This window comes from Choloepus didactylus, chromosome 22 (assembly GCF_015220235.1).
Source record: "Choloepus didactylus isolate mChoDid1 chromosome 22, mChoDid1.pri, whole genome shotgun sequence".
Taxonomy (NCBI): domain Eukaryota; kingdom Metazoa; phylum Chordata; class Mammalia; order Pilosa; family Megalonychidae; genus Choloepus; species Choloepus didactylus.
The window spans coordinates 12,210,089-12,230,625 of NC_051328.1; the positions used below are offsets into that span (position 1 = coordinate 12,210,089).

At 50.8% G+C, this 20,537-nt stretch overlaps 1 protein-coding gene across 10 annotated transcripts in view; it reads left to right on the forward strand.

The window, feature by feature from the left end:
• The window catches only part of NLRC5 (NLR family CARD domain containing 5), a 110,217-nt gene that overhangs the window by 85,504 nt on the left and 4,176 nt on the right, over window positions 1–20,537 (forward strand). For 8 of the 10 annotated variants that reach the window (XM_037816400.1, XM_037816396.1, XM_037816402.1 and 5 more), the window contains 21 exons: window positions 285–368; window positions 999–1,088; window positions 1,429–1,494; window positions 3,041–3,124; window positions 3,214–3,297; window positions 7,020–7,106; window positions 8,154–8,234; window positions 8,836–8,919; window positions 9,289–9,372; window positions 10,999–11,082; window positions 11,703–11,783; window positions 15,242–15,325; window positions 16,633–16,716; window positions 17,100–17,183; window positions 17,503–17,586; window positions 17,718–17,795; window positions 17,946–18,029; window positions 18,115–18,186; window positions 18,447–18,530; window positions 19,626–19,709; window positions 20,057–20,140. In XM_037816400.1, coding sequence (XP_037672328.1) covers window positions 285–368; window positions 999–1,088; window positions 1,429–1,494; window positions 3,041–3,124; window positions 3,214–3,297; window positions 7,020–7,106; window positions 8,154–8,234; window positions 8,836–8,919; window positions 9,289–9,372; window positions 10,999–11,082; window positions 11,703–11,783; window positions 15,242–15,325; window positions 16,633–16,716; window positions 17,100–17,183; window positions 17,503–17,586; window positions 17,718–17,795; window positions 17,946–18,029; window positions 18,115–18,186; window positions 18,447–18,530; window positions 19,626–19,709; window positions 20,057–20,140 — 1,731 coding nt within the window. The other 2 variants (XM_037816404.1, XM_037816406.1) reach the window with 2 other exon arrangements.

A 20,537-nucleotide genomic window follows, 5' to 3' on the forward strand; every position in this document is an offset into this window, starting at 1 on the left:
ATGGAGATAATGGTGATGGCGGCTCTGAGCCTGGTGATATTGACTCAGGGGTGGTGATAGTGATGGTGGTGGTGGTTGGTGGGAGACGAGTTTGTCATGACGGTGGAGCTTGCGGTGGTGGTGGCGGAGACGGTGGTGAAGGTGATGGTGACTGCGCCGGGTGGGGAGGGTGGCAGTGACAGAGACAGCAGATACGGGGTGATGGTGATCGTGAGGATGGGACAAGGCAGAGGTTGAGGGCCATGTCTTCTGACCACTAACCAGTCTCTTCCCACCTCTTGCAGCCTCTCAGCAAACCTCCTTGGTGATGATGGGCTGAGGCGCCTCCTGGAATGTCTACCTCAGGTGCCCATCTCTGGTTCTCTTGAGTAAGTGGGGAGCAGCCTCGATGACGGCTAGGGGGAAGACTCCCCTGGGAGAAGAGCATTGGGCGATCCCTAGAGAACCCGAGGAAAAGGGCTGGGGAGGGGGGAGGGGTGATTCTTCCCTTGTCCTTGGGTCTTGCTTCCAGTCCTTCCCTCCTTCCCTCGTACCATCCATGGGCAGAGCCCCTACCAGACACAGCGGGGTGGGTCCTTAAGAAGTCATCCACACTCTCACCCATCTTCCCAGTGACCTGGGAGACAGACGGCCAGAGTGAGGATACAACCTGTTGCTAGGCAACTGAGCTTTGCATTCTGGGAATCTCCAACCCATTTGGGGATGGAGCTGCCAGCCTGACCTCATCCGTGTCCTGCCCCAGACCATGAGGGTGGCAGACACATTGGGTGCAGCTCTCGAGGACTCAGGATCTGGTGCTAGTCCTGCCCATGTGGTGACAGTGACCCTCTGGGCCTCTCTCTGGGCCTTGCTGTCTCCATCTCAAGAAGGGACACTTGGGCATTGAGACCTCTCCTTCCTGAGCTGATGGCTGGAGCCAGAGAAGACAAGGTGGGCTGGGCAGGGCTCCATGGAGGTCCTGCCCCCAACCCCAGTCCTGAGACTTGTTTCTTTTCCAGTCTGAGTCACAACAGCTTTTCTCAGGAAAGTGTCCTGTACCTGGTGGAGACTCTCTCTTCCTGCCCATGTGCCCGGGAAGCTTCGGCCAAGTAAGGAGGTGTTAGCGCCCCTTGCAGATGTTGGGGGAAGTAAGATTCACACACTAGCAGCTCTCTGTGGCTTGGGAAAAACCATCTCTCTGGACCTCAGTGTTCGCTGAACGTAGGATGATAACTTCCCTCCCCTGATGCACAGTGCCATGGGGACCAGGGAAGTCATGGGGTGGGGGGCATCCTCAGGGAATGAGTTTGGGGGCCTTCTCCGGTCAGCAAGGGTCTTCCCTTCCATGGCTTCCACCTTGCCCTTGCCCCACTGCCCCCTAAGCTCCCTGGGTCCCTAGGACGCCGGCATGTCTGGATCTCGGGCTCCCCCACACCCCTCTCTCTGCAGCCTGGGCTCCGAGCAGAGCATCTGGATTCACTTCTCCCGGCAGGAGGAGGCTAGGAAGATCCTGCGGTAATTCCTGGTCCGGGCTGATGGGGAAAGGGGAGAAAAATGGGCCTGCTTCTTGGCAGGGTCCTCTCCTCTTGCAGACACCACTTTAAGCTCACTGCCTGAATTCAGCAATCTCAGATCTGTCCCCCACTTCCCCCATACCCCAGTCCTTGGGCAGGGGTGTCACATCTTCCTTGTGCCTCTTAGCCATGTCCTGACAGTAAGTTTTGAGGCTTCTGAGTATTGTGGTTAACTCAGAATCGGGAGCCACCTGGGGTAAATTCCAGCTCTACCACAGCTGTGTGACCTTAGACAAGTTACTTAACCTCTCTGAGTCTCAGTTACTCATCTGTAAAATAGAAAGAATAGTAGACCTACCCCTTAGGGTTATTGTAAGGATTAAATGAATTAATACCTGTGAAGTTCATAGAACAGGCCTGGCTCATGTGAGTGTGGTGTCAGCTATTATTATTATCATCACTCCCCCTGGGACCCCTAGGCTCTGTCCCTCCCTCCCCACCACTGCCTGGGGCCAGCTCCCCACGTCTCACTTCCACTGTGGTCATGGCCTCCTAACTGGGCTCCTGCCTCTGGCTGGGCCTTCTCCAATCCATTCACCCCTCAGCACCCAGGGGATCTTCACAACACACGTCAGACTCTGTTGCTCCACTGCTCTACGTCCTTCACTGGCTCCCCGCTCCCCCCAGGAAGAAATTCAAATTCCTTAGCCTGGTCTTCTGAGCCCTTCAGGTGGATCTGGCTGTCACCTCCCAGCATGTTCCCCTGCCCTCTGCCATCCCACAACACACACTTCAGCCTTTTGCTCTTTGTCCATCAAACACACCTGCCTGGTCAAGCGACCCTGCCTCGGTTCACATCAGACACAGCCTGGCCTTCTCTTTCACACCTTTTCTGGGGTAAAATTCTACCAGCTTCTCCTGAAAGCCTCCAGGTGGCTACCTGCCCCATCAGAGTGAACCACCCCCTAGTGTTCTGCTGGGCCCCCTTTGCCACCATCTGTGAGGCAGTGATCTGGGGGCCTGTCTGTCAGCCACCGGGAGGGCAGGGCCATAGCTGAGACTCTCAGGCCCTCCCCAGATTCCTCTAATAAAGGGATTCTGGACAGAGTAGTTCAGTGGTTAAGGGTTTGGCATCTGAAATCGGGCTGACCTACATTGAAACCCCATTCTGCCCTCACTCCTTCCAGCGCAGTCAGTTTCCCCATTTGTAAATGACGCTGTGAGAATTAAATGAGATGCTGCATGGAAGCCTTGTTCACCCCTCTGCCCTCAGAGGTTAGGACTAGAGCCTGCCAGATAGTCTGGGCTCAATGAGTCACTTACTCCTAACCCTTTCTCGGCGAGGGCGTGGTCTCCCCAAAAAGGAAGCTCCCAGGGCAGGACCCTCATCTTTGGCCTTTTCTCCAGGCCTGGTCCAACTCAGTGGCGATCTCCCCCAGTGGGCCCCGGGGAGGCTGGGAGGAAGCCAGGCTGCAGCATGCACACGCACACATGTGCTCACACATACCCCAGCTCACGAAGATCTGCCCCTTGCCCTCTGCCCTCAGGCTGAGCGAGTGCAGCTTCCAGCCAGAGCATGTGCCCAGACTGGCCGCCAGCCTGAGCCGGGCCCCCCAGGTGACGGAGCTCTCGTGAGTGATGGGCCTAGCCCCTGGGGGCAGCTGGGGGTGGGGAGCAGCCTGCCAGGGCTGCCCGATGACTGACCAACCTCTGTCCCCAGGCTGACCCGGTGCTGCCTGGGCCTGGAGCAGCTGACTGTCCTCCTGAGCCTGGTGAGGCGACCGGCAGGGCTCCTCAGCCTCAGGTAGCCCTGCTCCTCCTTTATGCCACCTGGACCCTGGGTGGACCCTACCCATCTGTCCCTGAGCCCCCCAAGGCACTCAGAGAAGCCATCCCTCCCCAGGTTTGTGCTTTGGGACTTAAGCAAACAAAAGGAAGCTCCAAAGGTGACACTAATAAAGACAAAAATAACATACTCATCTGTTAGGTTCATTATGATAATTTTAAAATATTCAGAAAAAGAAGAGAGAAGTAGAGAGAATAATTTTTTAAATGCATATTCCCAACACCTACATTTTTTGTTTTTGTTTTTATAGTTACAAAGTCTTTTTTTGTATCTTTTTTTTTAATTAGAGAAGTGGGTTACAGAACACATAAAATACAAAGTCTTTTATTTTTATTAGAGAAGTTGTAGGTTTCCATGTGGAAAATACAGAATTCCCATATATTGGCTGTTCCGGTTTGCTAAAGTTGCTGTTATGCAAAATGCCAGAAATGGATTGGCTTTTACAATGAGGGTTTACTAGTTCACAAATTTACAGTCCTAAGGCCATAAAAGTGTCCAAACTAAGGCATCAACAAGAGGATTCCTTCACTGAAGAAAGGACTGGAACACCTCTGGGGAGGCATGCGGCTGGCGTCTGCTGGTCCTTTCTCCAAAATGTCTCTGGGCTTCTGCCTCTCTTAACATCTTTCCCAGCTCCTGTGCATCCTTGCTTGTTCTCCCAGGGCATTTCTCTCTAAGCATCGGGGGATCCTCTCTAGGCTTCTCCAGGGCAAACTCTGGGCTTCATCTCTTAGCTTAGCATCTTCAAACATCTTTCTGTCTGCATCTCCAAGTATCTGTGTCTGTGTTGACTCTTAGCTTCTATTGGAGGCAAACTCTGGATTACATATCTTACCTTCCCTCCAAAATGCCTCCCTCAGCTTCCAGTAAACCAATCAAGACACCCTGAATGGCAGGCCACATCTCCATGGAAACAATCTAATCAAAAGGTCTCGCTCATTAAGGAGAGGTTAAATATATATGTGAAGAGTTGTGAAATATGTAATATGAAGGTTGAAGAAACTTGAGATATTTAAATTAAGAAAGAAAAGTATTGATAATCAATAATAGTTACCTTCAAATATATGAAATCTCACTGAAGAGATAAAATTTACTTTAGTATTGTGGAAAAACTATGAGCAATAGGTAAAAATTACAGGGAAACATTTCAACTGTCTTCACTCTGTGTAACATAAGTTGTACATGCAGAATTCGATTGAATTATTAAAACAGTAAGGCATTTTTATTGATATATTTTATTTGAAACATAATTACAACTCAAAACTATTTTATGCAACATAAAATAAATCAAATGATAGAAATCTTGAGAGAGGAACATAGTTTTTTGCATGTTATTACCAATTATGAACATAATAAAAAATTATGTCTATGTGTCCCTGTACGAGATTCAGAAATGCATAAAATCTTTTTATATTATATAAAATGAAGATTTATTTTTTGATCACAAAGTTAATATGTGCATATTGTCTTAACTGAAACAACACAAAAATGTGAAAAGAAAAATTTTATAATCTACCCTCACACTGTTCTTTTTCGACAACCCTGATTTCATCAATCTCCAAAGCCTTTTTGTATTCATCATAACTTTCTCCTTACTTGTATGAATATATTATGAATATATTAAATGTGTATACAACTAAAAAAAAAAAAAAATTCTTGCCCAGTTGGGTGGGCCACATCTCCATGGAAACAACCTAATCAAAAGATCCCACCCATAATAAGTCTGCCCCCACAAGACTGCATTAAAGAACATAGTCTTTCCTGGGGTACATAACAGTTTCAAACTGGCATACTGTCCCTCTCTTTAACATTTTACATTAGCCCATCATCTAGATTTAATAATTTGTTAACATTTTTCCAATTTGCTTCATATTTTTGGCTGAAGTGTCTTAACATAAGTTATAAATATCAGGATATTTGATTCCTAAATATTTCAACATGACTTTCTAAAAAATAAGAACATTTTTTACCTAATTACAATACAATTAGGAAGCCTAAGGAGAGCAATCACAATTCCTTAAGGTCCTATTATTACTTAGTCCAAACTAAAATCTCTCTAATGTCTCCCAAATGAGGCAGCTGGTTTGGTGGATCCAGGATCTAGTGGAGGTCCATGTTTGCATGAAGTGGCAATGGCTCCTGCTGCTTTCTTAATCCGTGGCACCCCCCACTTGTCTCTTCCGTGTCAGCAAGCTGGTGACATAACCAACTGCTGTGCGGGGGACTGTCCACCTCCAGCTCTGTCTGGTTGCTTCCCACGGTGTCACTGAGCTTGTTCCTCTACTCCTGACCTTCCTGTAAACTGGAAGTTGGATCAAAAGGCTCAATGAGCTTCAGTTTACAGATTTGTGGCAAGTGCTGTGTACTTTTCATTGCAGTGCATAACAAGGCACAAAAGTTTTAGCCATTCCCCAGAATAACTATTTTTATTTTAGGAAAGGAGAGGGGTATCAAAGTTTGTCTATTTTTCCCAGAAGAACATTTTAAAATAAATAAGACGAAATGTTCTAAAAATAAGATGTACTCGTCGTAGAAATTTGTGGAAAATCCAGAAGAGCATAAAGAAGAAAACAGTGCTTTTAAAAAGAAAAAAATTTCAACATATGTTCCAGTTTGCTAAAAGCTGCCAAAATGCAATATACCAGAAACGGGTTGGCTTTTAACAATGGGGATTTATTAAGTGACAAGCTACAATTCTAACGGCAGGGAGATATCCAAATTAAGGCATCAACAAGAGGATACCTTCTCTGAAGAAAGGCTGCTGCATTCGGGGTTCCTCTGTCAGATAGCAAGGTGCATGGCCAGCATCTGCTGGTCCTTTGCTCCCAGGTTCCTTGCTTTTCAGCTTCTGATTCCAGTGGCCTCCCCTCTGAGCATCTGTGGATTCTTTCTTGCTTCTCTGGGGTGTTTCTCTCTCTTCTCTCTGAGATTTTACTGTTTTTATCCTCTTCACAAAGGACTCCAGTAAAGGATTAAGACCCACCTTGAATGGGCTGGGTGATATCTCAATTGAAATAGCCTAACCAGAAGGACCCATCCACAATAGGTCTGCACCCACAAGAATGGATTAAAAGAACACAGTCTTTTCTGGGGTGCATAAAAGATTCGAACCAGCACAACATAATTTTAAAAAGCAGAAATAACTCTCTTTTTCCTGCTTCTAAGTGAATGCATGCACACTGTAAAGAGTTTAGGAAACACAGAAAACTAAAGAAATAAAATAGAAATCACTCATGGGAATTTAGTTGGTGACAACTAAACAACCACCATTAACATTTCATATATTTCCTCGTCTATTTTCATCTTTCTTTCCATATGTGATTTTTTTCTCTATACACATTTTCTCCCCCCTTTCTTTTTTTTTCTTTCTTTACAAAATTTATACCTATTTCATATACAGTTTTCTTTCCTTATCTTTGCAACATTTTTAGATTTTCTTAAATCTAAAAATATTATATTAAAAAGCAACATTTCTCTTTGGATTTTTGCAATAGGGGTGATGTTAATTTTCCTTTTTTATGCTCAAGCCTAATTGCATAATTTTATAGTTCAAAATGAGCTAAAAACAAAAAGTCTCTGGACCCTTCCTTGGCATCTCTGCTCCCCCCAGCCTCCACCAGGCATGCTGATTAGATGCCACCCTCCCAGGGAGACATTATCTGTGTCTGCTTCCATGACAGGGTGGAGGAGCCATGGGTGGGCAGAGCCAGTGTGCTCGCCCTGCTGGAAGTCAGTGCCCAGGCCTCAGGCAATGTCACCCAAATAAGGTAAGTCCAGGGAGGAGACCCCTCTTGGATTTCTTCATCTTTTCATGACCACTAGGACCTTCCTTCAACCTTCCCTCACCTAGATGTTGAACTCTTGTCCTGTGGGGTAACAGCTGATGAGTCCTCTGTGTCCCCAAGACGGCAGGAGCTCCTGGGGCACACGTGAGGGGCTACCCATGCTTGTTGGGACGTGTGTAGCAGTCAGGCCGCAGTGCCAGAGAGAGGAGGGCAGCCCGGAGATTTAAGACAAAGCATTGTCAGGTCCCAGACAGACACCACTGGGAGTCCAGCCTGTCTGCCCTGCAGGTGACCGGGAGTGACAGCATGTCATGGAGTAGTCAAGGGCAAAGGCTTTGGCGTCCCACTGGCCTGAGCTTAGATCCCAACTCAGCCACTTACTGGTCTGAGCCCAGTACTGTGCCTGTGTGCCGCTTCAGCCTCCTCATCTAAAAAAGGGGTCTAATCACACCCACTTCGTGGGGCTGAGGGAGGAATTACAGGAGCTCAAGCACGTGAAGACCTCTGATGGAGCTGGCATTAGCCTGTCTTCTGCCTCTACTCTTTCCTCCAGGAGTGGCCAAGGAATGGCTTGAGGAGACACAGCCACCACCCCAGCATCTCCCGCAGTCGTCCCCAACCCCACCTCCATAGACCACCTCCCCATAAATATAACATTCTAGTAAATGCAGTGAGCTCCGAGGGCAAATGCTGCCTCCAGACAGGTCCCCAGCCCCTGCTTCCAACCACATTGTGGTCCTTGAGCCCCTCCCTCAGATAATTCTGGAACTGCCTTTGGATCCCTCTAAAAGGCTCTGGGTCATGTCTGAAAAGCCTTGCCAACTTTTTAATTTAAAATTGTTGACAAGGCACCACTTTTGGTGTATGTGACTCAGAGAAGCAACTGCTTCCCCACCCCGAGCAGGGGAGGTAGGGACCCAGGCAAAGGGCCCGGAGCTCAGTATCGGGAGGCAGGGTGGCCCCACCCCCAGCCCAGCCTGCTGGGGAAAGCCTCCATGGGCCTCTGATGACTACCCCTTCCCTCCCCAGCATCTCCAAGGCCCAGCAGCAGCTCTGTGTCCAGCTGGAATTTCCCCGTCAGGAGGAGAACTCAGAGGCCGTGACCCGCAGGTGGGACCCAGCACCTGGGGCCCAAAAGAGTGGCTGGGGAAGAGGCCAGGCTGCCGCTGATCAATATTTCTCATACTCCCCTCCTCCTGTCCTTTAGTGACTGAAGTCTCTGCATGGCCTCAGCTCTGGCCGAACCTGCTCCCCATGCTCTCCAGCATCACCCCAAACTCACATCTTAGCCCCAACCATCCTGCTGACTTTCAGTCCCTTGAACACCTCTTTGCTCCCTTTGACCTCAGGGCCTTTGCACAGGCTGCTCTCTCTGCCCAGAATGTTCTCTCCTCCTGTACCTTCTTCCTCCTTCACCTGGCTACCTCTCTCTCATAAATACCCTACCTCAAACCCCCTGAACCCCCAGACTGAGGCAGCCCCTCATTGTGTATCTGATTGATGCCTGAATTCATAGCACCTCTAGTTCATGGAACACATTCTTGGAAATTAGAATGTCACCCCCTTGGGGTGGATGCAGCCCTGCAAACTATGGGACTTTATTTGATTAACATTCCTTTACCCCTACACCATAAGCTCCTCGTGGGCAGAGATTGAGTCCCCTATACTGGCCCAGGTATTTAGAAACTGCTGCCTTCCTGTCTGTCCCCAGGCTGGCTCACTGTGACCTGGGGACCCACCACAGCCTTTTTGGGAGGCAGCTAATGGAGACATGTGCCAGGCTGCGGCGGCTCAGGTCAGTATCCTGAGACAGTTTTTGTGCCTGGGACCCCGTCCCCAGCCCTGGGGCCCTGGGTTCTCGGGCCCTCCTCAGGGTCCACCCCAGGCCTCAAGCAAGAAGCTGCAACTATGGCCAGATCAGAGGGAGGGTGGAGGGGGTGGGCAGAGCCTGCAGGGTGGGGCTGGGGCAGTGCTAGACTCTGCCATTCTCCCTCCCCTGCACTTGACTGGTGGGGGAGAGCCCCAGGTAGCATCGGGGAGCCCTGGCCCACCTGGAGCCCTTGGGTTAGTCCTTTCCCCTCTCAGAGCCTCCACATCTGTTCGTGCTGACCTCTGGGGTGTGTCCAGCCCTGCAATCCTCTAGAATATGTTGGGGCCTTTTCAGTTTGTGCCAGGTTAACCTCTGTGATGCCAGCTCCCTGCTGCTGCAAAGCCTCCTGCTGTCCCTCCCTGAGCTGAAGGAGTTCCGGTAAGCAGACCCCACGTTCCCTCATGCCCCCTTGCAGTGCTGCCCTGTTCCCACACTTCCCGTATCCCCCAATCCTGGGCTCCCAGGAACTCTGGGTCCCTCCCCTGGGGGCCAGCACCACAGGTGGTCCTGAAGATGAAGTTGGGGTACACGGTCGGTCGTGGACATGGCGAGAGAAACACTGAGCCACAGGGAGAGACAGTTACTATTCCCTTTTCACTGCTCTTTCTCTTTTGTTCCTTTATCTTTTTTTTTAACTTTTTATTTTGAAACCATCACAAGCTAATAGACCAGTTGCAAGGAGAGTACAAAGAACTGCCATATGCCATTTATCCAAATTCAACCCTTGTTAATATTTTTCACATTTGCTTTACCATTCTCTCGTCTCCCTCCCTCCACCTCCCTCTCCTCTCTCCCTTTCTCTTTCTGAGCCATTTGAAAGTAAGGTGCATACATCATGCCCCTTTACTCCTTAATATTTCAGTGTATTTCCTAAGAATGAGGACATTCTCTTCCATAATCCAATAAAATGATCAAATTCAGGAAATTTAACAGCACTAGAGGTCATATTCAATTTACCAATTGTCCCCATAATGTTTATTCCATTTTTTCCCCGTCCTGGATCCAGTGCAGGTTCACACGCTACATTTAGTGCCATGTCTCTTTAGTCTTCTTCACTCTGGAACAGTTCTTCAGGCTTTCTTGGTCTTCCACGACATTGTCCCTGACATTTACAGGGCAGTTATTTTGTAGAATGCACTTCAACCTGGGCTTGTCTGCTGTTTGCTCCTGCTTAGAGTTAGGTTCTGCATTTTCGACAGGGACATCACAAGAGAGCTGTGTTCTCAGTGCGTCCCTGTGGTGGGTCCCCAGGTCACAGTGAGCCAGCCGGGGGGCCGACAGGAAGGCGGCAGTTTCTAAACACCTCAGCATCTGAGTGTCCCACCACTGGCACTGTTCACCGTGAACCTGGTGAAGGTGGTGTCTGCCACGTTTCTTCCTTGCAGTTACTATTTTCCCTCATAATTAATCAGCATCTTGTGGGGAGATACTTTGAGATTGTAAATAGGCTGTTTCTCCTCAAACTTTCGACTGTGAAATTTGGCATCCATCGATGACCCTTGCTTGAATAAATTAGCATGATGGTTGCAAAATAGAGCTTTTTCTTTTTGGAGCCAATATATCTTTAACACCTCTCCTACCCTTGTTTTTTGTTGTTGTTGTTGTTGTTTTTTAAATAAAGAGGCAGAGCTTGTGGCAAACAACAGTAAGCTAGCTAGACTTTAATAATATTTTGTTTTCATGGTAATTATATTTTTATTTCACTTCTATTTACAACAAGTTAAATGGCAGTATAGTGATTCCCAATTATGGCATAAAATGTTAAGTTGCTACTTGAAGGATTGATTGTGGCTCAGGAAATTCTCCACTAGCCCACACTTCTGCCTCCAAGCTGCATCTTGGTGTCATGATTCCATGGCAGGAGAGTTTTTGGAAGGAGGGAGGGACCCTTTCCAGTGGCTCCCAGGATCTCCACCCTGGCTCCACCTCCTTGCCCTCTGCCACCAGCAGTCAGAGCTGAAACACAGAGCTCCTGCCTGACCTCTGCCCTTTGACCCCCACCAGGCTGACCTCCAGCCGTGTGAGCACCGAGGGCCTCACCCATCTGGCACATGGCCTGAGCCACTGCCACCACTTGGAGGAGCTGCAGTGAGTCGCAGGGTGGAGGGGTCCGGGAAGGGGTGGCCCAGCCTCAGGGCAAGGGGTGGAGAGGGCAGTGGGGTCTCTGGGAAGGTGGGCATTGGGACTTCAACCTGTAACTTTTTTCCTCATTGAAGTCCAGCAGTTCTGGGTGTGTCCTGGGGAGGCTGAGTCTGGATTCTTGGTCCCAATTTTGCCCCAACTCACAGAGTGACTCATCTGTGAAATGGGCTCAGAATCCTTGCTCTGCCTAGGGTGACTGTGGGTGTTGGCGTAGCCAGGGGGCTAAGGGGCAGAAGGGATTATTGTGCACACACGTGCATAAGGGTGTGTGTCCCTCGTCCCCTGGCCTCCTCCTCTGCAGCCCTCATCCACACATCATTTCTTGGCTGGCAGTCACACTAGTGGCTGGGCCCTCCATGGCCATCTTTCCCCTCTCCTGTGAGGACCCCAGAGCCTGGCTCTCAGGGGCCAGAAACACCCCTGTGGAGCACAGACAGGGAGGGTGGTCCAGGATCTGCAGGCCCAGGGTTGGCCTTTTGGGGGCTGTGATGGGGGTTGGGGGGATGCTAAGACTGCTCAGCCGGGCAGGCTTGTCTACCCCTCACCTTGGGCTTGGTCCTCTCCAGCTTGTCTAACGAATTCAGCGAGGAAGACACCAAGGTGCTGATGGGGGCCCTTGAGGGGAAGCACAGGCTGCAGAGGCTCTAGTAAGTGGCGGTGGTGGCTAAAGGGGTAGGGGGTGGGGATGCCCAGGAATTTTTGCCTGTTTTGTGAACACAAGCATCAAGTCCCTGGACAAACCCAGGGGAGCTGAACGCCCTCCTAAGACCTGGCTTCGAGTGCCAGCAAAATGCTTAATGGATACAGAGTTTCTTTTGGGGGTGATGGAACAATTTTGGCAATGGAAGTTGGTGATGGCAGCACATTCTGAATGCAATTCATACCACTGAATTGTATACTTGAAAGTGGTTAAAAGGGGAAATTTTATGTCATATATTTGTTACTCCCATAAAAATTTAAAAAAAAGAAAAAATAGATTTTTTAAAACCCACCTGAATTCCTTGTCACAATAAGGTTCTTAAATGTACAAAATACATAGGATTATAAAGGAAAACACTTCTACTGGAATACAATTCACAAAACATTAAAAAATAAATTTGTCGTATCATTATGTATGTGTTGAAGTAACAAGAACTAGCTGCAAGTTTAATAACTACCATAATTTTAAAGTAGTGATGAATGCAAACTAATTTCAGGAAATCTATTAAAATGGTTACATGATCTTAAAATATCTGTGACTTCTATTGGTGACAAAATTGCAGCTACTACTATTTTGTTGTTTACATTTATAACAGGAGATGCTATACTTTTGTTAGATGTTAGTAAAAATAAAAATGTATATTTTCCCATCCAAACTATTTTTAAGAAGATCCTTGGCCACAGGAAACAAAATCCCCAATGCAAACTGACCTAAGTCAGGAAATTAATGGCTCATGTCATAGAAAATTACACAGTAGCCGACTTTAGGCATGGCTGGCTCCAGGGGCTCAGTATTTTTCAGGCCTTATTCTTTCTCTCTGCAAACTGGCTTCATTCTCAGATGATCTCTCCCTGCAGCGACTCTCTACTAGCTTAGCCCAGAGGGAGCACCTTTCTCCCTGAAGTTACAATGAAAGTCCCTAGACTGATTCTCATTGGACTAGCTTGGGTCACATGCTTATCCCTAAACCAATCACTGTGGCCCAGAGGACAGACTGTTTTGATTGGCCACACCTGGGTCACGTGTCCACCCCCATTCTCTGGAGAGATGGGGTGGTATTTCAAGGTGCTATTAATAGAAGAGGACACAAACTCTGAACATAAAACCCCCACAGATGTCCACTGCATGTACCATTAGCCTGCAATTGTTTCCCTGGTGTTTTTGGTTTGCTAAAGCTGCCAGAGTGCAATATACCAGAAATGGGTTGACTTCTACAATGGGGTTTATTAGTTTACAAATTTACAGTTCTAAGGCCATGAAAATGTTCAAATTAAGGCATCAACCGAACAATACCTTCTCTGAAGAAAGACCGCTGGCATCTGGGGTTCCTCTGTCAGCTAGCAAGGCACATGGCTGGCGTCTGCTGGTCCTTTGCTCCCGGGTTTTGTTGTTTTCAGCTCCTGTTCCTGGTGGCCTCCTCTCTGAGCTCCCGTGGGGTCTCTCTCAGCTCCTCCATGGCTTTTTTCTCTGGGCTCTTTCCAAACTTCTCTGACTGTTTCTCTCTGCGCTCACCTGGCTTTTTCTGTCAATTTTATCCTCTCATAAAGGACTCCAATAAAAGGATCAAGATCCACCTTGAATGAGGTGGGTCAAGTCTCAATTGAAATAATCTAACCTAAGGTCCCACCCACAACAGGTCTGCACCCACAAGGATGGATTAAAAGAACATGGCTTTTTCTGGGGTACATAACAGCTTCAAACCAGCACACCTAGAAACCAGCAGCTTTTACACTCAGCCATAATTTGGAGTCACCAAACACCAGACAGCCTCAGTGTAAAGGACATGTTCCCCTCCTGCACAGAGCCCTGTTTAAATAGCATCTAGGGAGAACATTTACCCGGGCATTTTCTGCTTTTAATCTTTCAGGTTTTGTGCTAACCAAAAATACATAGTTATAAAAATTCCATGATTATAGACACGTGACAAAGAACATAAATCCCCTGGTGATGATATATCCCCTGAGAAAACTTCTGTGAATGGTTTGGTGAATTTTTCTCCAGATTTTGTTTTAAACACATTTTTAATAAACAAATAGATGTTTTCTTTTTTTTGCCCCAAATGCTAAAATTCTCCCATTTTGTCCCTCTTTGCTTGACCTGAGACAGGTTGGAGGGGGAGGGGAGGAGTTAGGGAGACCTGTCCTCCCTGTCTCCCCACACCAGCTATTTCTTTGGCCTTTTTCCATCTGCTCAGCCTCCTTTCTTTCTGGAAGCTTTTATTTGGGGTGTTGGAAGACCAAAGAGGCCATTCATTGGCTTCTTCATGCATTTGACAAATCTATTTTGAGCGGTGCCCCCGGGCCAGGGCCAAGAGCTGGAGGTACTGTGCAGAAGGGAACAGACAAAGCACTAGCGGCCTGGGGCCTTGACTTTGCTGGGACTTCCCCGGCACCTGGTGCTGCTCCTTCCCTCTCCCACCTCAGTTACCCTCTCTGTAAACTGGGCATAAGGATACCTTCCCCATCTGGAAGCAGGCCATGGCGCCTCTTCCGGTTTCAGAGCTGTCATTTCTGTGTCTCCTCCACTCCTTCGTCCCCTCAAGTCAGGCTGGCTTCTTGCAGCCGTCCACCTGCGGTGCAGTGGTTAGGGCCCCGGGCCCCGGGTAGGAGCCATACCACGGGGTTCCATGCTTGGTGGGGTGACCAACTATCCTGGTTTGCCTGGACTGTCCCAGTTTTAGCACTGAATATCCCACATCCTGGGGAACCCCTCAATTCTAGGCAGACCAGGACAGCTGATCACCTCCAGGACCCACCTCCTCATGAGCAGACTTGGGCAAGTTCCTTGATCTGCCTCCTCTTTGGGGATAATTGCCACACCTACCTCCCAGGCTGGCTGTGAAGATTCAACAAGACACTCCCCAGTAAGTGCTGAGAACAGGGTCTGCCACAGAGTTCACACGCCACCAGTTTGGCTGTTATGATTATTCTCCTGTCCTGCCCAGGCTGGGGGCCTGAGGCACGCGATCCCGTGGCGAACATGTGCTTGGGCCCAGGAATGGGCATCCTGTCTCTTCCTGTCACTTTCACTTGCTGCGTGTGACCCCGAACAAGCTTTGTCATTCTGTGAGCCTCAGTGTTCCTCATCTCTCAAATGGGGGTGATTAACAGGCCACCTGTCCGGTTGGCCCAAGTCCAGTCCGAGCTTGCAGCATGTGCTCAGCGTGAGGCTGCTGTTACCACTGAGGTAACAGGATGTAAAACTGCTGCCTGCGTGACCTAACGATTCAGGAAGAGAAAGGGCGTGTGGATTTCCCAGGGCCGTTTGGTTTTGTACAATTTGTTACAATGTGTGGCTGTAAAGAGGCTGTCATGCAGGTTCCTGGGCCCTGAGCCCCTGGACTGGACGGGGCTTCTTTGGGCACCGACCCGACCCTAAGGCCTCCTCTGGGCCCCTCTCCTGCAGCCTCAGTTTCCTTCCCCTGGGCACCTGGACCCTGGCCATGCTCACTGGAGGACTAAGCCACGCCGCCCTCCTGCAGAGCCTCAGGTGAGTTCCTGAGTGACCCCGGGGACGGTGAGGGAGGACGCGTTCCCCAGCTCCGCTGGGCTCTCTGCCCAGGAAAGCGTCTGGCCTGGGGCACCTCCCCCGGACTCTCTGTAGGTCCTGTCCCGGCACGTCCCTGTGGCCTCCCAGGTTGGGGCCCACGGCTCTTACTTTCTAATGCTGCCAGCTTCCTCCTGGCCACAAATGTGACCTGAAGTTGTTGGGCCCGAGTCCTAGAACAACCCTTGTTCAAACCTTAACCTGCACACAGATCACCCAGGGTTCCTGTTAAAATGGGAATTTGGGGTCCGCAGGTCTGGGTGGCCTGGATTCTGCATTCCTGACAAGCTCCCAGGTGATAAGGCATCCGCCGGGCCTCAGTCTACACTTCCAGGGCCTAGACTCAGATCTGGTGGCCTCGATATTCTCCCCTCGTGGTTTCCAACTTTTTCGCACTGCGATAAACAAATATCACAACCTTTTTCAACATGATTCTTAAAAATATGAAATACTGTTACTGAGAACAAGTCTGAGCAATGACAAAGCACTGCTTTATCTTTTCCAAGCCCCCCATCCCCACCGTGGCAGAGCGGAGTGGATAGGAAGTGAGTCAGAATTGCAGGGGCGGAGGGCGATCATATAGGACCAAATCGATTTACTGAAGGGCAGTTTCCTAACATTTGGTTTGTATAAAACAAACAACAAACAAACAAACAAATCCTCAGACACATACTTCAATATGGGGCTAAGACCTTTTGCCTGGGCCTCTGTGTTCGGTTTGGTTTGTTTTTTCTCCCCACTCACAGAGGCAGGGCAGGGTCAGGGTCCAGGAAAGTCAAACTGGGATTAAGGAAGAGCCCACCATTTGCATAGGTTAGAACATGGATGAGTCCTGGAGAAACAAGTTGCCTAAATTGTGGAACTGGCATGAGTCTGGCATTCAGCCAGCTGGCCTGGCAGCTCTCTGACACAGATGCTGAGGCCAAGCCGGACAAAACTAAAAACTGGAGACTGACCTTATGTCTTGGATACGATGGTCTGCTCCCACATCAATGGCTCTGAGCTTTTGTCTCCACCTTGCCTGTGAGTCACTGTGGATCTCTGGCCAGTCCCAGTTCCTATCTGGGCCTCGAATTTCCCACCTTGGGCTTTGGGGGCAGTCATTCCCACCCTGTTCACCCCCTCCTTACCCAGGGAGTGGCATGAGAGTTCCTGGGTGTGAAAAGCTTTGCAAACTGTTGAGTACCTGGACAGCACCTGTGAATGCCTTTAGCTCCTAAAGGCTCCTCTGCCTGCCCCCTCTTCTGCAGCCTGAGTTGGAATGGCATTGGTGATGTCGGCTGCCGCCACCTTTCTGAGGCTCTCAGATCTGCCACCAGCTTGGAGGAGCTAGGGTGAGTTGCCCATCCCTCCCCCAGACCCAAGACAACTTTGGGCAGGGAAAGATGATAAAAACAGGCAACATGAGTGTATTCTCATCCCCTCCCACCCTTACTTCCACACCACATATAATCCCAGCCTGGAACCTTGGGGGACCCAAAGACAGGGTATGAGAGTGTTGATTGCAGCAAGAGGGATTTAGGTCAGACATCAGGGAGAGCAGATTAAACAGAAGAAGAGTTGGGAGTCCTCACCCGACATAAGGTGACAGGACTCTCAGTGTGAGCTGAGATCTTTCACCAGATTTCAGCCTCCCTTTCTGTTTGGGGTGGGGTGTGGACAAGCTGATATGGGTAGAGGGATGATGGCTCTCATTCCCTGCTTTTCTTTCCCCAAGCTTGAGCCACAATCAGATTGGAGACACCGGGGCCCAGCACTTGGCTGCCATCCTGCCAGGGCTGCCTGCACTCCGAAGGATCGAGTGAGTGGCTGGCTCCAGCAACAGGGGCCCCTAGCGGCCACCCCATGCTGTGGGAAATCCTGGGCCCCCAGCTCAGGCCAGCTGTGTCTAGGCGGTGGGGACCGGGATACCTCCTGGCCCTGCCTTTGACCTGCTGATGGTGGGACCTTAAGTCAGCCCAAACCCCTGCTCTTTTCTGGACCTTTCTGCCCCATCAGGCTGTGTAAGCAGGATGGGGTTTGTGTCTTAAAACCCCTGCCGCTGGGGTTAGCCCCAGCAGATGTGACGGTAGGTGGGGAGGGAAGTGATATCACAGGATCTGATGTCTGTCCCCTCCCAGCCTCTCAGGGAACGGCATCGGCCCAGCTGGGGGAGTGCAGTTGGCGAAGTCTATCACCCTCTGCGGGCGTCTGGAGGAGCTGATGTGAGTGTTTGCCCTCTGTGCCCCCGCAGGTGCCCCTGGCTCTCCGTTGCCCCGGCGGGCACAGGGCAGGGCAGGGGTCCTGGGCAGGGCAGGGGTCCTGAGCTCAACTCTCATCCTCTCCCCTTTTCCAGGCTTGGCCGCAATGCCCTGGGAGATACCACAGCCCTGGGGCTGGCCCGGGGGCTGCCTGGCCACCTGAGGATCCTGCAGTGAGTGTCCCCTGCCCAGAGCATGCAGGGCTGGTGGGGAGGGTCTCCAGGGAGCAATGGGAGGGGGGCGGGGGCCAGGGCCTCCACCAGCTAAGCTGGCCCTGCCTTAGGCAGGCTCCCCAATCCCCACACCTAGTCCCCTTTCCCCAGCTTGCCCTCCAACCGCCTGGGTCCAGAGGGGGCACTCAGCCTGGGGGAAGCCCTGGATGGCTGTCCCCACGTGGAAGATATCAAGTGAGTAGGGACCCCGGAGCCTGGACAGGGCTGGTCGGGGAGGGTGGGGGTGCTTCCTCTCACAGGTGTCTCCCTTCTCCTGCAGCTTGGCAGGAAACAGCCTAGCCAGAGGGGTCCCACTTTTCTCCAGAGGGCTCCCGCTGCTCAGGAAGATGGAGTAAGTAGCCAGCACTGATTGCCTGGGGACATGGCACCTCCTCATCCCTGGGGTGGGGGGTTCACCTTCTCTGGCTGAGCCTGATACCAGGGCAGGGGGAGGCTGGGGCCCCCAATAGGCACTTTCCTGAGCTTCCCACCCTGCCCCAACCCCTGGCAGCTCTGGTCCCTTCTGCTCCGATTGCAGGGTGTGGAGCGGGGACAGGCTAGAAGCACCCCCGGCCTCAGGCACCTCCATTCAGTCCCCTTCTCTGTCCCCAGCCTGATTTCATGTGAGATTAACAACCAGACTGCCAAACCCCTCACTGCCAGCTTGATGCTCTGCCCAGCCCTGGAGGAAATCCTGTGAGTGCTTGGAAGAGCTCTGAGCTGGGAGAGGGGCCATCGGAGGGGACAGGAGGGGAGTTGGCCCCGGCCCATCAGGTGGCCTGGCGCTGCACCCTTCCTTCCGGCGGCCCTCCCCTCGGTAAATGGGGAAAACCGTTCTTGCTCACACCTCTTCTCAAGGAAGTTTAAGCTCCTGAGCTGCAGGGGGTGTTGGGCAAAGTTGCTCCGCCTGGCCCGTTTCCCCATCAGGGCACCCACGGGAGGCGGTTGGACCAGACAGTCTCTAAGGGTTCGGTGCCCCTGACCTTCCTTGGGGAGGGCTGGATAGACCGTCTCCCCTGGTTTATGGTGCCCTCCTGTACCTACCCCCTGTTTGAGTGACAGGGCCTGAGGCCAGCAGGCCTGGACCTGCCCCTGGCCTGCCCAGCGTCCTCTTGCCAATTCCAGGCGCTCAGAACTCAGGACTACACAGCAGGGCCTCAGGGGTTCCCTCGACTGCCCTGGGGCCCTGACCACGGTATACAAGAAAATGCTCTTTCCTAAAGTTCAGGACACAGGAGTCTAGGCTTGTATTTCAAAAGTTTTAATCCTTGTCCTTATACCAAAGAGAAAGTCTTAGATTAGTGCTAACGTATCTTTAATACCTAACCCCCGTGATGCTCCCTTTTTAACAGAGGGGCAGGCCGTAGACTCCACACTTTAGGAAGGACATGGGTTCCAGCTAGAAGTTTCTTGAAGTTAAAAAAAAGGGGGGGGGGGTTGGGGAGAAGGGAGAATCGATTTAAAGAAAAATACGATGCAAATAATGGTACAGGAGGGGCATGCACGGGGCAAAACTTGTGATGGAGCCACACACATGTGGAAGTTTGGATTATGATGCCATGGGCCCTGGGTTTTGAACTCCAGACCAAGCCTGTAACTTGACAGAGCCAGCCCCTTTGCCTTCTGGGTTCTTGAGGGATGACGACTGAGGAAGGGGGTGGGGTGAGGAAGATGCCGCCTGTCTTCAGGGGAGGGCCCGTGAGCACCCCATGGGAGGCCTCCCCCCACCCTGCTGACTCATCTCCAACCCTTGCCCTCACTGCTCTCTTGCTTGGGATACCCACCTTGCAGGCTGTCCTGGAATCTCCTTGGTGATGAGGCAGCGGCCGAACTGGCCCGGATCCTGCCGCAGATGGGCCGGCTGAAGAGAGTGGAGTATGGGGGGCACACCCTGGGAAGCCGGAGGGGGTGGGGAGGACTGAAAGGGGACCCGTGTCTTGGGGAAAGCCAAGAGGCTACTGGGATCCCCCCCTGTCTCCCCTTCATCTTGATGTAGCTCTGGTCAGCTCCAAGCTCCTGCTAAGCTGAGCACTCCCTGGGGTCTAGCCTTCAGCCCTCCTGCTGCACCTGTCCCGAGTCCACCGTTTGTTGGGTTCTCTGGAAGGTGGTATGGGGAGCCTGAATACCCCCATCTCTGCCTGGGGAGGAGACACAGAAAAGCCTCCCAACCCAGCCTCATGGCAGTCTCTCTCTTTCCCCTTCCTCCACTGTCTACTGGAAAGCCTGGAGAAGAATCAGATCACAGCTTGGGGAGCCTGGCTCCTGGCCGAAGGGCTGGCCCGGGGGCCTGGCATCCAAGTCATCCGGTAATGAGGGCTTTCAGGGCAGGGATGGTGGGTGGTGGCCATGCCAGCCCCCACAATCTAAGGGGACTCCCTGTAGGAGGCAGGGCTTGAGTAAGGGAATATTGGCAGAAACTTTCCCCACACCATCACAAATTTGGCAGCAAGCAGATCAGGAATAAATCCCAGCTCTGTCATTTGCCAATTATGTAACTTTGCACCAGTAGCTCCACCTCTCTGAACCTCAATTTCCTCCTCTGTAAAAGGGGGATAATGATAGTGTCTATCTCAAAGGTGTTGAGGATGTAAAGCAATGAGCCCAATGCCTGGCACATAGTAAACACTTAAAATGGTAGCTATAATCAGAATCCACCACAAAGAGTTGTAAAGGTTGCGCACTGCACAAGGGCACTGCATCTAA